At 34.1% G+C, this 15,730-nt stretch overlaps 1 protein-coding gene across 1 annotated transcript in view; it reads right to left on the bottom strand.

Moving 5' to 3' along the window:
• The window catches only part of LOC134839684 (neurogenic locus notch homolog protein 1-like), a 156,576-nt gene that overhangs the window by 43,214 nt on the left and 97,632 nt on the right, over positions 1-15,730 (bottom strand). The window contains exons 5-7 of the mRNA XM_063855306.1: positions 11,951-12,075; positions 11,206-11,380; positions 6,950-7,153 (exon numbers count right to left, since the gene is read on the bottom strand). Of these exons, the coding sequence (XP_063711376.1) occupies positions 6,950-7,153; positions 11,206-11,380; positions 11,951-12,075 (504 nt within the window). The remainder of the gene's footprint in view (positions 1-6,949; positions 7,154-11,205; positions 11,381-11,950; positions 12,076-15,730) is intronic.

Here is a 15,730-nt window from a genome sequence, read left to right as displayed (position 1 = left end):
CTCTTCCGCAACTTTTAAAAGCGATGTTTAATTAGAGAAAAAAAGAAGCACCCCAAGCATAAATATTCTGTCATTTTCTTTAAAACTTGGAACAATGACACCTCCTTGTCCCCAAAAAAAAAGAAAATTGATGCTTTTTCCAGAAATATATTTTTTCAACACAGATTGATTGTACCTTCCTTGATTAAACTTTCCGTCTGCCTTCCCTGTGAGTCAATGAAAAAATTCTGATTTAAAAAATAATGAAATTAATGAAAAAAAATATGAAACGAATTTTTTTCTTTTTTTTTCTCGTCATTGTGTTTCCCCCAATCGTCATTAAAAGTACAAGCTGAAACAATTTCCGTTTGGCAAGCTATTGGTTGCTGGCTTTGACTTCAACTGGATTGACTTTATTTGCCGCCCTCACGTTCTACTTTTGCGAAGTTTTATTGTGCGTTAGTATAAACAAATGGGTGAATTTAAAACCTCCATAAAATTAAAAAACAGTCGCAGTTGAAATAATTTTTCAATTTTGAGCTCAGGGCATTAATTGATTTCAAACAAAAAAAATTGTCAAACTGACCAGTTAAACTCATTAGTACAATTGTCACGAAGAAAAAAAACACACCAACCACAAATGTTCCGTCACTTTCTTCAAAAACTGGAGCAAACATTTTCCTTTTTGACGCTGGGTTCACGTTCATAATCAGATTTGGTTTGAAAACTTCAAGAGTTTGGTTAGTAAGACATTTTTTTTATCAGCTGCATGATAGTTTTAAAGAAATTTGTAAAAAAAAAACAATTCGTGAAATAAAAAACGACTGTATAACTGCTGTATGAAGATTATGTTCCTCCAGCGCAGCAACCAGCAACTTGCCTTGTTGTTTCAGTTAAGTTTATCTGTGGCAAGTAGATTGGATAAATGTCGTTTAAAGTGAGCGATGACAAAAATTTATTTCGATTTCTTGTACATTCACGGTACAAAGAGTTTTCTGACTTTAATCAGCAAATGAACAAAATTTGTCTCCACATTTTTATCCTTTTTTCTGCAACTATATAAGATATCTGGCTTACGTTTTGCTAATTCATCCCAACGCTCTATGAAGCTATATGGAAGTAATAAGTCGGGCGTCAAAAGACGGTCATTTTTATATCGATGACACATCCAGTAAATTTATTTGGGAGCCTATACCAAAAAAAATAGACAGATTTTACACACCTTAATTGCTAATGAGAATCTTGTGAATAGATTGAAACAATTTTTTTTCCAAAATATCTACTGGAACAGTTTTTGTATTGACTTGTTTCGATCATCAGTGCGAAATTACTTGTCATTTTTTTTCGGTTTTTGACGCCGGTCGCAGTTACTCTTTCATTTCTGTTATCTGCCTTTTTCAGCAACATAAACAGTAAGTAAAGCTCATCGGTTTCCCAAAGAACTAATTTGAGCCCGGGATTTCAATTTTCTTACATTGTTTGCGAGAATGTGTCCACAGCAAGATTACTTTTAAAACTAGTTGCACAATGCTGGCTAATTTACGCCTTCGAATTAAAATTGTTCAAATTTAGGCCCGGCTAAGTCCAATTAAATAACCTAATCTAGCATATGGCACAATTTCAACTCTATATTGTAAACAGTTCCAGAAAAAACGAAAGAAAATGGCAAGCAAAACTAATTCATTTGCTCGTTGAAATTAAAAAGTTGCAACTACTTTGTCCCGTGACTGTAATGTTTTCAGCCAAAACATGATTTTATTTTTCTGCTCTTTTGGTTTTTTCAGAAGTAAGAAAGTAAATAGTTTAGCTCTCTTTTTGGCTCCTTTTTTTACAACTCACCAACATCTCCCTTTACTTCAATTTCGAAAAAAAAAGTCACAAACTGTTCGTTTAAAAAATAGTTGCAAAAAATAGATGGAGCTAGATATGAGACAAGATTTAATCTTCAAAGCCAATCAAAAATTTTTTGCTTAATTTGCATGAAAATTCCTATTAAATTCCAAGCGCATGTCTTCAGGAGTTCGATGCGTCGTTAGAGTAGGAAGGTAGTTTAAATGCAATTACGTGAAGGAAATTGAATGGAAATGTTCCAATTATTGGTAGGAGAGGGTTTCTGACAAAAGAATTGACAGTCGGCAATCTAATTGCTCAGAATTGTATGTTGAAATGAATATTTTATTCAAAAACATAAACTACACGAGGCTGACAAAGGAAGTTTTTAATAAAGAACTATTCTGTCAAACTGTCAATTGAATGCTATGATATCCGCTTAAAACCTCCAAAATAGAGATAAAACCTAAATTTGCGTCATGTAGATTGCTAGAAGTTCAAATATATGACGCAAATTCATGTATTCTTTTTACTTTAAAAATTGTAGCATTTTTAATGCTTCTTCTTAAATAATAATATAATAATAAATTGTTTGCAAATTAGATTCCATTCTTTGTAAAAGTTACTACGTTTACAACCAAACGAAATCTCATTGCGAGAACGCCGTGGAACTATGCAGCCCGTTTTCAGGCAAATCTGATCCTGCTATGACTTTTGTTATTTTTTAAATATTGATAGTTAATCAAGAAATAAAAAAAAATTAATGATTTAAAGAGGAAAAAAAATTTTTTGAAGCGAAAAAGGGGAAAATGTCAGCAGTATACTTACCCTTGACAGCAAATCTTTTTTTTTAAATACTAGTTCTAGTCAAAAATGAGTTTAAACAATTGATAATTTCCTAGAATAAAATTGTCCAAAAACTCATGGTTGAAGATTTCTAATTTATATTGTGTGCAGCTCTGAATCTTAGTTACAAAATATGGGTAGTATTTTAGAACAAAGTTGAAAAGTTTTCTAATTCTAATTTTTACAAAGTTTTTTGATTACCCTTTGATTGCACAGGTATCTGCCTAGCTAAAACTCTCTTATTCAAAATTGTATTCAAATTTTTCTCAGTTACAGTTTCCTGTATGAAAACAAAACTGCTCGTATCAGGTCGAAAAATTGAATGTTTCGGATCTACTTAACAACTCCCCTCTCAAAAACGGGGGACTGATACGTAGAATAAGTTAGTCGAACTCTCGACCATTCGGAATGCAGCAAAATTAAAAGTCTCAATACAAAGCTATACTGCTAACTTACTGTTTTTATCTATTGGGGTGGGAATTCTCTAGTAGATACCGTAGGTGGGGGGGGGGGGGAGTTTGTTAATTAAACTAATGTAACTAAGAAATGTTTTTCATCATGTCAATATGTCAATTAACGACTACGAAACTATGAACCGTGTCTTTCTGAACTGCTTTTTTATACTTTGATGCTGAAAGTTTGGGGCCGTATCTCTAGCATAAAGATTAGGTAGTATAAAAATTGAAAATTTCGAAAAAAAAATTCAATTACATATTAACTAAATTTCTTGATTTTAAAATTATTTACAATATTCCGGCTATCAATTTCACTGTTTTATGTCAGAAATGTGGTTGTAAATGAGATTAACGAGATCAACGAAAGAATTGACTGTTTTTTTTTCAGTTTTTTGTTTGAACAAATAGTGAAAATGAATAAACATTCATGCATATGCCACACATTGGCTATGCTGAAGCGTTCATCCAGTTTTTTTTTCAGAACCACGATACGTATTGTTATTCCAGAAATTCTGATTTAGTTACAAGAAGCACGCGATAACGATTAAATACAGCTAACAAAAGCTTATGCTATTGTATCTATATGCTATTTTATACAGCGCCGAAAAGTCAAGGCAAATTATTTACGCGTGAAAATTTATCTCCCACCACAAAATCATTCCAAATTGAATTGAGGCAAGCTAATTGACCCTATTAATTTCATATACAACTCAATTTTTGTCTTTTGACAACTGATGTTATCAGTTTAAAACTCATAGTTTGTCAAATTTTCATTAATGAAAAACTATTCGAGACCAGTTAAAAGGCATTCAGAGATTTCAGGGCTTTGCCCAAATACGAGCACTCTTGTTGTTGCGATTTTCGAAGAAAACGGAAAATCTATGCCATGATCAAAATAAAAGTTTTCAACAATTTTTTTTATACCACATTTAAGGTATCGACTTCCTGAATTAAATTGTAAAAAGATATTTTACCTCCGATGTAAAGATCTGGGGGTTTTAAAACTGCCAATTTGGCCATAATCTGGACTAAATTATGCGCATTTTGAAGAGTTTATTCATGATAATGATAGGGTCGCGCAAATAACTTATGCGTGGCGAGTTATCCCGTACAACAAAATCCTTCCAAATAAAAGTGAAGCTAAATAATCGGTCGTATCAATTCTGTACGACTCAAAATTTCACACTTTGATATTGTCCAAAATTTATAGATTTTCTATAATTTCTTTTCTCAAAAATTATTCGATATTAATTAAGGGACAGTCGGAACATTCAGGGCTTTGCCCTGATATTCGAGATGTCTTGTTTCATTTAAAGTTCCTTTGTGTTCAAATGCATTAGCCTCAAAACTTCAGAAACCAAAGCTTAATGGCAGATTGTTGCACAAAACCATAATGATACGGGTATAATGGCACAAAAACTTTTGATCGCGGACTTTTTTCAAGAAAACAGTTTCAGAAAGAATAAATTTACCGAGAGGAAAAAAAATCAATTATAAAATCTGGTAAACAATTTGGTTGTTTTCCTTCAAATATTTTGAAAGTATAGTCAATGCGGTTATTTTTATGGTACTTAAATATTTAAATGGTACTTAAATATCACCAGCTGAGCCGAAAAAAAAATTTTTTTTTTGGAAAAATTCTTTTAAGTCTGTCCTGCAGCTACAATGAACAACGCTCGCAACTGTAAAGAAAATTGAATACAGCACAAGCAAAATCCTTGATGTGGCAACTAAGACAGCAAAACTTGAGCAGACAATCGAATCGAAAGTCCGACGTTAAATTTTTCCCGTAAAAGTTTCAATCACAAGGTCCGACCGATACTCGAACCCTTGACCTAATGATGATGGCCACGGCGTTACCTCTAGGTCAAATGGTAATGAGCCTGGAAGTCGTTAAGACTCAATAATAAAGAAAACAATTGTAAAGAGAAGACAATAAAGAACACAAGATTGGTATAAAAAACAACCTAGTTCCCGATTACAAAACATTTGCTATCGCAAGTGTAAAAATGGTATTTTCGGCAAACAATTTTGCATGAGATTCAGAAAATTTGGACAATTAAGTCAGTTTTCCAATCAACAAAATTTAACGGAATTTTGAGAAAATTTTTTAGTGGCAAACGCTTGCTCCATTTCTTTTGCAACGCTGCGCTTCTTCTGGGCATGACTGCTGGCATAAATGTATATTGCAGTAGGTGAATTTTTATTGCATAATAGACTAATCAGTAATAAAAAATTGGTTAAACTGCCTCAAAATTATCGTATTATATGGATATGTCTGACTGAGTTTTTGCTGAATGACCTAAATACGGGCTGAATTGAAAGGAGTGTGACGATATAGTCACGCCCAATCATTTTTATGTTAATCAAACTGCATAAGAAATTTTAGAAAATCTTATATTTTTGTAGAGAATTTTTTCATATGTTGCTTGCAAAATGACTTTTATGTTCTTGCTCACAGTAAATTTGTGAAAAAGAAGAAACGGAGTGATCAGTGATCCATTGTTCAAAATTTGAACCAGGTTTCAACCCGGTCAAAGTAATGTGCAGAAAAATATTATATCTAGTAGGGCCTAAAAGTTTTTCTATATAAAATGGAACCTGATCTAAACTACATTTTATGATTGGATAAATTAAATGTTTTACCAATGTAAAGTATTTAATATTAACCAATCATGATCCATCTAACTAACAACCCACTTATTTGTAAGTGCTGAAGTTACTTGTAATTTCAGCACCAGAGAGATTTGAATTTAACTTAGAAATTAGTTGGACTCTCCCGAGCACTTCAGCAACCGCAATAAACCAGTATACCCTAGATCTATTGAGCCTAGCAGAGACTAGTTAAACAACCTGAGACTAGATAGTATAAGAGTAAGATTAGGATCGGTATTAGACTAAGAAGTTGCACGAATCTATCCGGCCGAAAATAAGATAGCGTGACGAGCAGACGGTGTACCCTATCCGAAATTACTCTATGAGTTACACTTCGGTCCTAACTCAAAAACATCTTAGGTTCAGTTATAAACGACATATGACAATTATCGTTCATTCAAATACTGATCACAGAAAACAAACATGTCAAAAATTTCACCTGCTATGAAAAGTGTCACCACTCGTTTGTTCAGGTTGATATTTATGTGCCGCGTTAAATGTTTACAGTGTGTTTTAATTAAATTTACTGATGATAAATTTTGATAAAAAGACAGAAACCATTTTTTCGCTGAAAATGCCTGAGAAATTGCATGCAAAGTTTACTGTTTAGTTTTGCATGAATATTTTTTAGTTCGTGATTTTTTTCTTAACGAATTTCAACAGTTTGTCAAAAAAAATTTTTTTTGATTGTGACATAAGATATCAGGTTCAAAAGCATACTCGAGGTGTATCTTTTTTGTTACCAATTTTGCGAAGGAAGAAATTTCTCGAAGGCTATCAAAAACAAACCACTTGAAGTCAAAAAATAAAACCCGGCTCAAACTGGACTATCCTACCAGTTGATTTACAGCTGGAGAAAATTGAAAAAAAAACACATATGAAACACTTACAAGTTTCAAAATTGTTTTTTAAAAGCTATTTCAAGTGCAATATATTAACTGCTAACTAGATTATTGCAACATTTAAAATTGATTTCAAGACTACAGTGGTTGATTGATAAATTTGATGAGTTAATTATGAAGTTATAGCAATCTCAGATATATCGGTCTGCACACACTTAGCTCATCTGAAAATTATGGGCACATTTTGCCCTTATATTTCATATACAAAATCGTAACGATTTTGGGGCGAACGGCGCCTACAATTTTAAAACGTGGAAAATTTCAAATTCAAATATTGCTCACCTGTGTATCCGGGCTGACACTGACAATGGTAGCTATCTGCTGTCCCCCCTCCTGACGATGACGAGATACAGGTGCCATTGTTGTGGCAGTTGACGAACTGACAGGTGTCTCTATCCTCGCACCATCTGCCCCTGTAGCCCCTTTCACACTCACACACGTAGCTGGGAGCCACATTCCCCCCGCGCAAATCCAAGCCGTCGTATTCTGCACAGAAACACTGCATTTTTAGGACGCTTTTTTGCGAGTGTAGATTTAGTGTTTACAGGATGTTTTTGCATTTCACTGTTAATTAAGATATGCTGCAGTCTGTACCAATTAATCGACGAAATCTGATAAATTTCAACTCGCTGGATTGTTTTTTGTCACGCATTTGCTTTCGAAAAAAATGAAAAAAAAAAATCATTATTTGACAGGTTTCGTATCCTTAAATTTCAGTCACATTAGATTTATATTCTATAACATGGCATCAAGGACGGATGAAGAAACATCAAGAACAGGTTGAGTTCAAATGAAGGGCCACGACCTTCGACAAACACATTTTCGCGAACGTATCTGACACAAGGATATCTTGCAAGATCCTGACATGATAGCCATGTCACATGGATAATACATATTTAGTCACGATCTTGGTAAAGTTTTCCCTCCATGCGCCCTCCATTCCTCTGAAAACAAGACCTTTTTCTTCAAAAGTTTTTAGATTTTTGTTCCTTTTTCTTTATTTTTGTTATCCACGCAAAATCAGGTACCACTCGAAATGAGTCGAGTGATATATCATATTAAAAACCGTTCATCGGTCATTCGAACGACAGTATAAAATTTCGAAAATATTTTATCGCAGTGTCAAAAACAAACCTGTTTGGAAATTTTGAATTTTTGTCTAATTTGAAGCGAGTAATGCGAGTAATGCGACTAATTTTCCCTGAAATAGCACAAAAACTTCAGTAACACTCAGTGGCGTGCGCAGAATTTTTTTAGAGAAGGGGCGGTTTTTCGAAAAATTGTGAAAAGTTTGCAATTTGCCGAATTTTTTTATGTCGATCAATTTCATTTTCCGGAAAAAATTATACGGACCAGGGGGGATCTAGGATTTTTTCGAGAACGGGGAAAAAAATTTGTCGAACTTTTTTTAGGTCAACCAAATTGATTTTCCGAGCTCTCCCAAAGCACTAAAAAAACCTTGTTTTGGCCCAATTTTCTGCACCTCAGTCGAAATTTTGAAAAAACAGGCCAAAAGAGCCGCTTTAGGCACTTTTTGGAAATTTTTGGCCAAAAAATGCGTTTTTTGGCTCGCGCCCCTTCAAAATTATTCATATTGACGACAAAGTCACCTTTAGAAAAACTCCGAGATGGTTAGCATGGATGTCGTAAGATAACACCAAAAGGGGACCCTGCGGAAAAATATGGCAGCCAGAATTGAGGCTCTCGCTCGATCTCGGCACGCTATTGGATCCACTGCAGGAAAACTAGTTGCGGAAGCTTCATTAAGCGCTTCCTTGGCAATGAAAAGTTCTTAAATACCAAAAAGAAAATACGCTTAAGTTTTGTTTGAATAGGTCTTTGATTATACCACGCACATAAAAGCGACCTTAGTGAAAATAAAATTGTCGAAGTTTTATTATGAGCATGGTAGGAATATTCTATACTTCTTTGAAGCATTTGTTTGTGTGGAGGTCAACCCGCGAATTTAATCAGTTTCAGTAAGAAGATATCATAATTAAAATAATAATGATCAGAAGTATTTATGCATGTAAATTTCAATGAATAACACCTTTTAGGCAATTTTTTTAATTTAAATTCTCTATCGTTTTTTTTAAGATTTTACTCGCAGTACGCATTGGTAAAAACAGCAATTAAAAATCAACAGGGAAAAATCTCATAGAAGCTTGCATGTTTTAGTTTGAGATAGAGAGTTCTTTAGTCAAGTCAGAATCTTTTCCATTTTGGTCAGAGATAAGGCCAAATACAAAAAATAGCAGAAATTAGACAGAACTGAATTAGTATTCAATCATTGTAATTTCAATCAAATTTATAAGTTCAAAAAATGTGTATGAACAAAATGGTCATTCTGTTACTATTCATTGGTTACAAGTTTTGTATGTTGAAAAACTCTCATATGTCAAAAAAATGTTTAATTATTTTAAAAAATTGTAAAATTATTCATTGATTTTTTTGTCTAGTTTCGAAAAAATGCAAAACTTTTATGCTTGGTGTGGTTTTTCATTCATTTAATTTTCGCCTTTTCAACTGCTCGTTTTAACTGAAGTTCAAAGGAATTATTTAAACTACCGGTCATCAATTATCACCAAGTTATAATTGTTTAAATTTATGACTAACGAGCAATGTTCTTTTGAACTTTGTAGTTTAAATAATTCAAATTGAGATAATTAACGAGCAATGTTCTTCGTTTAGTTATTGAGTAAGCGGCAAAATAAGTTTTTAAGGCACGTAAAGCGGCAAAATAAAAGTTAAGCGGCAAAGTCAAAGTTAATGAGGCACGTAATTTGCTCTTATTTTTACGGTATCACAAGCAACAAGCATCGCTTGGTACCTTACATAGATTATGGAGCATTAAAATTTAGAACCAATTCTTTAAATATTAGTTTTCTCATATTTCCAAGAGTATATGATCTTATTCAACCAAAAAGATACTTGTTAATCACCATGGATGGCAATCGAAGCTTTTATCTTTTTGCTCGAGCAGTCTTTTTTGTTTAACTTTTCATGACAAATGTTTTGCACATCACTGACCCATGACTTCGAAAATCCACAATATGAACACCTACGCGTCCAGAAAATTCGGCCAAAGACAATTCAGCCGATTTAAAATTCAGACATTTCAGCAAAAAGTATGCAGACAATTCAGCCAACAATTGTGACCGCTGCAGTCACCAACGTGTTGCGAGCTTGCCAACAGAGGGTACGAATCGTTACAAAATTTAGAGCCGGTTATCGCCGCTAAGCGGCGACGCGCGTATGGCGCGCCCACCTTAAACCGAGAAATAAGTCCAATTCCGATTTTATTTTTTGAATCTAGCGTTTTGTAAAACTGGCTGAATTGTCTCAGGCTGAATTGTCTGTATACTTTTGGCTGAATTGTCTGAATTTCAAATTGGCTGAAGTGTTTTTGGAGGAATTGTCTGTGCGCCGAACACCTATGTGCTTAGATAACGCAACATTAAATACTATACAAAAGATTTATAGAAAAATTTAGTCATGAAAAAAGACATGCTGTAATAAAAAAAATAGTGAAAAACACTTTAAAAGCTTCAGATGCCAATTTTGATGCACTTCTATGTTTTTTTAAACTATTTTTTGTTTAAAAAGCTAAATACACAGAAAAGTGCTCTTTTTATGAGTTTGCTGACAACATTTAAAATTGAGTGATTTTACAAAACTGCCGCAGAAATCATAACCATCATTTTAACTCAAAATTATTTTTGTATCTAAACATGACTGCCCGTATATCAGGGCAAAACCTTGAGTGTTGCGACTGTCCTCTATCATCGTTCACACAAACACAAGCTATAAATATACCTCACTTTCTTCAATCAACTGTTTTCCCAAAAACTTAAATTTGAAACTTATTTCAAAGGTAGGATCAAATTAGTCAATTGGGGCAAGGAAACAGTGTCAATATTTGAAAAATTTAATATGCGATACCATAAAAACTGTTGATTTTGGAACTTTTAAGCTGTATCTGATTTTCGATAATTCGGAACTTTAAGACACAAGTCGATCAGTTCACTGAACTCAATTATACTTGAACTGAAACGCTAATGCATTCAAGAGGGCGAGATAGATACGGCAGGTGAAAAAGCCATATAGAAATAAGTTCAAGAATTTCCAGAGAATAGTTCAAATTAGTTCTAAATTGATTAACCCGTGTTAATTTCAACCTTAAATTAGAGTTTCGTATCAAACTAATCTACTTTCATTATTCGATCAGATCAATTAATTTGTTTTCTTGTCTCAGTTGAAAAGAAGTCAAGGAAAATGCAACTTTCGTTCTCTGACTATTCAAATTGTTTTTTTTTACAAACGCGCTTTTAGAAACACTTTGTTAAACTTTTTGTGGAAAGGGTCGTCTTACAATTGGACCAAAACGGCACCCAGTTGACACTGAAAGAGAAAACATCGCAAAAACATCCACTAATCCCCCGCCCCCAGAACCAAAACCAACCAATACCCCCACTCCAGAACAGCCCTGCCCCCTCACAGCCACAATCCTCCTTTTCTCCGTTGGTAGCACTACTGACCTTCATCATCATCAGGATTGGTAGGGACACACTCCCCCCATTGGCACTTGTGATTGGCACAGGGGTCTGTGTTGAGACAGTCCACGGGGTCAGTGGTGCTCCTCCCGTCCGGGCAGGCGCAGGAGAAGTGGCCTTCAGTGGTGTTGAAGCACTCGAATTCTCCGCACGGTTTCCTAAAAATATAAATTATATTACTCCGTGTATCTTGTTAACTACTTTTACCCTTTGATAACCTAGTAAAGAATTGCCACTCCTATAAAAAACTACAATTCAGCGGTTACGCATATGTGAACTTTGTACAAAATGCAACGAATCTCCCCCTTTTGTAATTGTGGGGGGGGGGGGGGGCTACTGCGAATCAAAGCGGATCTAACAATGGCTGTCAATAAAGTCTAAGCACCTTCCGTTTCTATTTGTGACGTCTCACATAGAATACATGTATTATTCCATAAGTGTTCTTTCTTCATTTTGCCATTGTGTATACTTTTTAAAATCTATTGAAAAATGCAGGTCCATGGGGCATTATAGAAAGGTATCATCAACACCACTGGTACTTTCTTGAGATCTGGTTAACTACCCCCCGCCCTTTTCAAAAGAGCGGAGATTCGTTACAAAATTAATACACGCTTAACCTTCGAATTAGTTCATAATAGGGGTGGCAATTCGTTACCGAAGAGAGAGAGAGAGAGAGAGAGAGATAGGGGGGGGGGGGGGGGGGGGGGTAGGCAAAAAAGATCCCTTTCCTGGCACAGGGGTTAAACATATCGCAGGAGGTGCCGTAGTAGCCCATGAAACACATGCAGTTGAACGAGTCCTCCTCCTCCCCCGTCACTGTACACTCCCCATTTGCACACTTGTGGCTGGAGCAGGCTAATAAACAAACACAACAGCATCATTTAACAAACAATTTCGCACTTCTTTTTTTTCTTTGTTTTTCAACGAAACACAAACAAGGCTGGTCAAAACAGGGCAAAGCCTTGAATGTTCCGACTGCCCTTTAATTGGTCTCGAATTGTTTTTGGTTTAAATATTGGCAAAACTATGAATTGCAGGTTGATAATAACAAAATTACGTGTTGCAATTTGAGTCATGTATGGAGTTAATAAAAACAATTAACTGCTTACAATTCGATTCTTTCTTCGAAAGTCGAAACAAAAAGCTAAGATTTGAAAGGTAAAACTAAACTTTCAACTTCCTGCGTGTGTGTTTAAAAAAGTAGTTATTTAGTTTGATTTGATTTAGTTGATGTACTCTAAAACTTTTCAAACTCAACAAGCCCCGATCAAGGACCCGATTGAGTCTCGAAGAACCAGACCGAACCAGATCGAAAGATGGCGTGCAGCTCACAACCCAAATTACTCAGGGAAGTTTTTTGAACGGTGTCAGAAAATTATCTGATGACCAAAATTTGAATTTTTGTTTACAGCTATCTGATATTCATTCTGATACTTCTATTTTCAATTCTAACGTTGCCCATAAAATCTCGAGTTGGTTCACCAGTTTCAGAAGCCTCAGATAATTTTCAACCCATATTGCTGACTGTATGATTTATTACCATAAATGGAATTTGAAACACACAAAACTGTTTAAAAAGATAAATCGTGGATACTTTTTTTTAATATCTGGGATGAATAATGGCAAAAAAAACTAAAAATAGGAAGATAATCCCTAAATCTTTGACGTTCGTTTCCTCGTTTCATAGAATTCAATTTTAAAAAATATCAGATAATAACTCCCTCAATTTTAGAAGCCCCCAGGAACAAAATTATTTTATTTGAAAAGATCCTAATCAAAAAAATTCTGAACCTCATTATCAAATAGTACAAAGCCTCTGTGAACAATTAGCAGCGGCTGAGGCAAAAAAAACAAAGATTAAAATGACAAATAAGGATACACATTGTTTGTTTTTAGCTATTATTTGCTGCCTCCCACAACCATTTTTAAAAAAATCTTTCAATAATAAAAGGATAGCTATAAATGTGGGTATTTTGGAGGCAGGGAAATGAGAAATGTCGCGTCCTCCCAAAGCGTCAAATTGCACCGTGTTACAGGGTCATTTTACAACTTAGTCCGGAAACAACTCTTCACTGCTAATTATGTCTGAGAACGCCCGATCAGCATTAAAAAACTGTGAAAAGAATGGAAAAAAGTGTGAATAATATTTCTAACTGAAAAAAGTTGCACTGAAATTTGTGAAAAAAAGTTGTTTAGTCTTACAGAGCGGTGAGCAAGTTTGAAGAAGAAAAATTTATGACGATCGTAGTTGTAAACATTTAGGAAAAAAGATGAACAGAAATGAAAAAAAAAGCTCCAGGTCCAACGTAAATGCTCCGCTTGACACGTGGAATTTCTAAGAGGGCGGAAACGTTGAAAAGATTGATCTACGGATGTATCATCCCACCTTCCGCGAAATAGAATACTTTGATACCATCTTGTGATACAAAAATACAACAAAAATTCAGATTTGATTCTAGTGGTTAACATACATTAATATTAAAAAAACAGAGTTATAAAACTAGAGTTAATCCGAATCAGATTTAAGGAGAAGGCAAAAGTGAATTTTAGTGTGAGGTGCGGGAATGAAGACGTCTACTCCCTCTAAGCGATATGACCCCCTGGTCACTCAAAGTTTTTGTTCAATATAACCCTTTTTTCTAAAAAAAACGCCCATATACACCAAATTGACGCCATTATAGAGCGTTGACGCCAGTATACACCAAATAGACGCATTTTGTGGGCCAGAATAATCTAAACGCTGCAAAAAATAGCCCACTAGCTTTTTGTTCCGACTTTTGTAACGAAAGAAACGGAATACTTGTGCTCGGGTGGTTTTTTTTTTCAGACATGTTTCGACTTTTTAACTAGCCATTTTTGACGTAATTTTTCTTATCATTCAAATAGTATTGTTGTCTTGAGCCTAAAATTGAAAAAACATTTCACCTGTGATCTTTTTTCGTAAACTTATGGTGATTTAAAGATTGACAATAACGAGCGATACCTTTCGCGCTATTAACGCGTAAGCGGAGATCGCGCAATGAAATTTCATGAATAAAAACCGATTCTATTGGGATTTTATTGTCAGTCTCTATAAAATACCAAAAATAATCGATTAGAATTGATTAAAAATGAATTATAATGATACTATTTTTTAGCGATAAAATCGCAATATAATCTATTACAATCAATTATAATCGATTATTTTCACCTTATTTTCAAAAAACTTTATCAAAAAAAAAATAGTCAATTTTAATCGATTATAATGGATTATAATCCATATTAAAATCTTTGGTGTGCTGTTTTCTTTATTTTCACAATAATGTTAAATTTAAGTTCGTTTATTTGTTTTCTCGCTAAATTTTAGCTTTTTCCTAATTTCAATTGCGTTTATGAAAACTTCTAAAAAGTCACGTATTTTTGTTATTAGTTTAATTGAATTTTATTCGCCAATCCGCAACTGAATAGATAATTGTGTAGTATGGGTAAATGTGTGTATGGGGGGTTGAAGTGGTTTGGGCGGAGAACATGTGGGGGGTGGGGCTTGGGAGAATGGACTTGCAAAAAATTCGAAAACTTGTTGACTTTTTTCAGGTCGGCCATTTTGGTTTTCCAATCACTCCCACAATACTAAAAAAAAACGTTTTTTCACCAAAATTCAGCATTTTAGGCAATTTTCTTGAAAAAATTGTGGACAAAAATGCCGTTTTTGGGCACTTTTTGGAAAACTACTACATATTAAAATTTACTACAAATTGGCCGCCCCTGAATGAACGTGTTCGTTCGAGTTTTGCAGAGAAATGCAAAATGTGAAGTCATCATTTACAGAATTTAATCAATTTTTATGTATTTTTTTGTACAAAAATAATTCATCATTTTGAAAACAAAAATGGATTATAATCGATTATAATGGATATCACTTGATTTTTATTTTTCGAAAACAATCGATTAAAGTGGAATAAAAATCCATTACGTTGCCTAATTTTGCCGTGATAATCGATTGTATAGACAACTTTTTAGTCAGCATAATCATGTATATCAATTTTTATCCATGAAAAATCGGTGCGGAATTTATTCCATCTTAGAAATCATTCCAAAATGGATTGAGGCATGCTCTTCGGTCTTTTTACTAATTGCTAAATGCGGAATATATCACTTTGTATTTAATATAGCGTTTGAGGAGATGTTTGTCACAATTATTTGTATCAACTTCATCAATTTTTGTTCCGACTTTTGTATCAAAAGTAACGGAATATTTGTGCTTGGGGTGGTTTTTTCTTCAGAAAATATTCGACTTTTTAACTAGCAATTTTTGACGCAACTTTTAAATATCATTCAAAAGGGATTAATGTCCTGAGCTTAACTTTCAATAAATATTTTTTACCTTTGATCATTCTTGTAAAGTTAAGGGGTTTAACAATTGCCATTTTGGCCAATTTGGGACAAAAAATGCGCGATTTATTTCGCGCTATGAACGCTTGAGCGGAGATTTAATCCGTCTTAGAAATCGTTCCAAATTGGTTGAAGAAAG

This window comes from Symsagittifera roscoffensis, chromosome 2, assembly GCF_963678635.1.
Source record: "Symsagittifera roscoffensis chromosome 2, txSymRosc1.1, whole genome shotgun sequence".
In the NCBI taxonomy this organism is placed as follows: domain Eukaryota; kingdom Metazoa; phylum Xenacoelomorpha; order Acoela; family Convolutidae; genus Symsagittifera; species Symsagittifera roscoffensis.
Note: the sequence above shows the minus strand (reverse complement) of the source record. Positions and strands in the feature narration are given on the sequence as shown.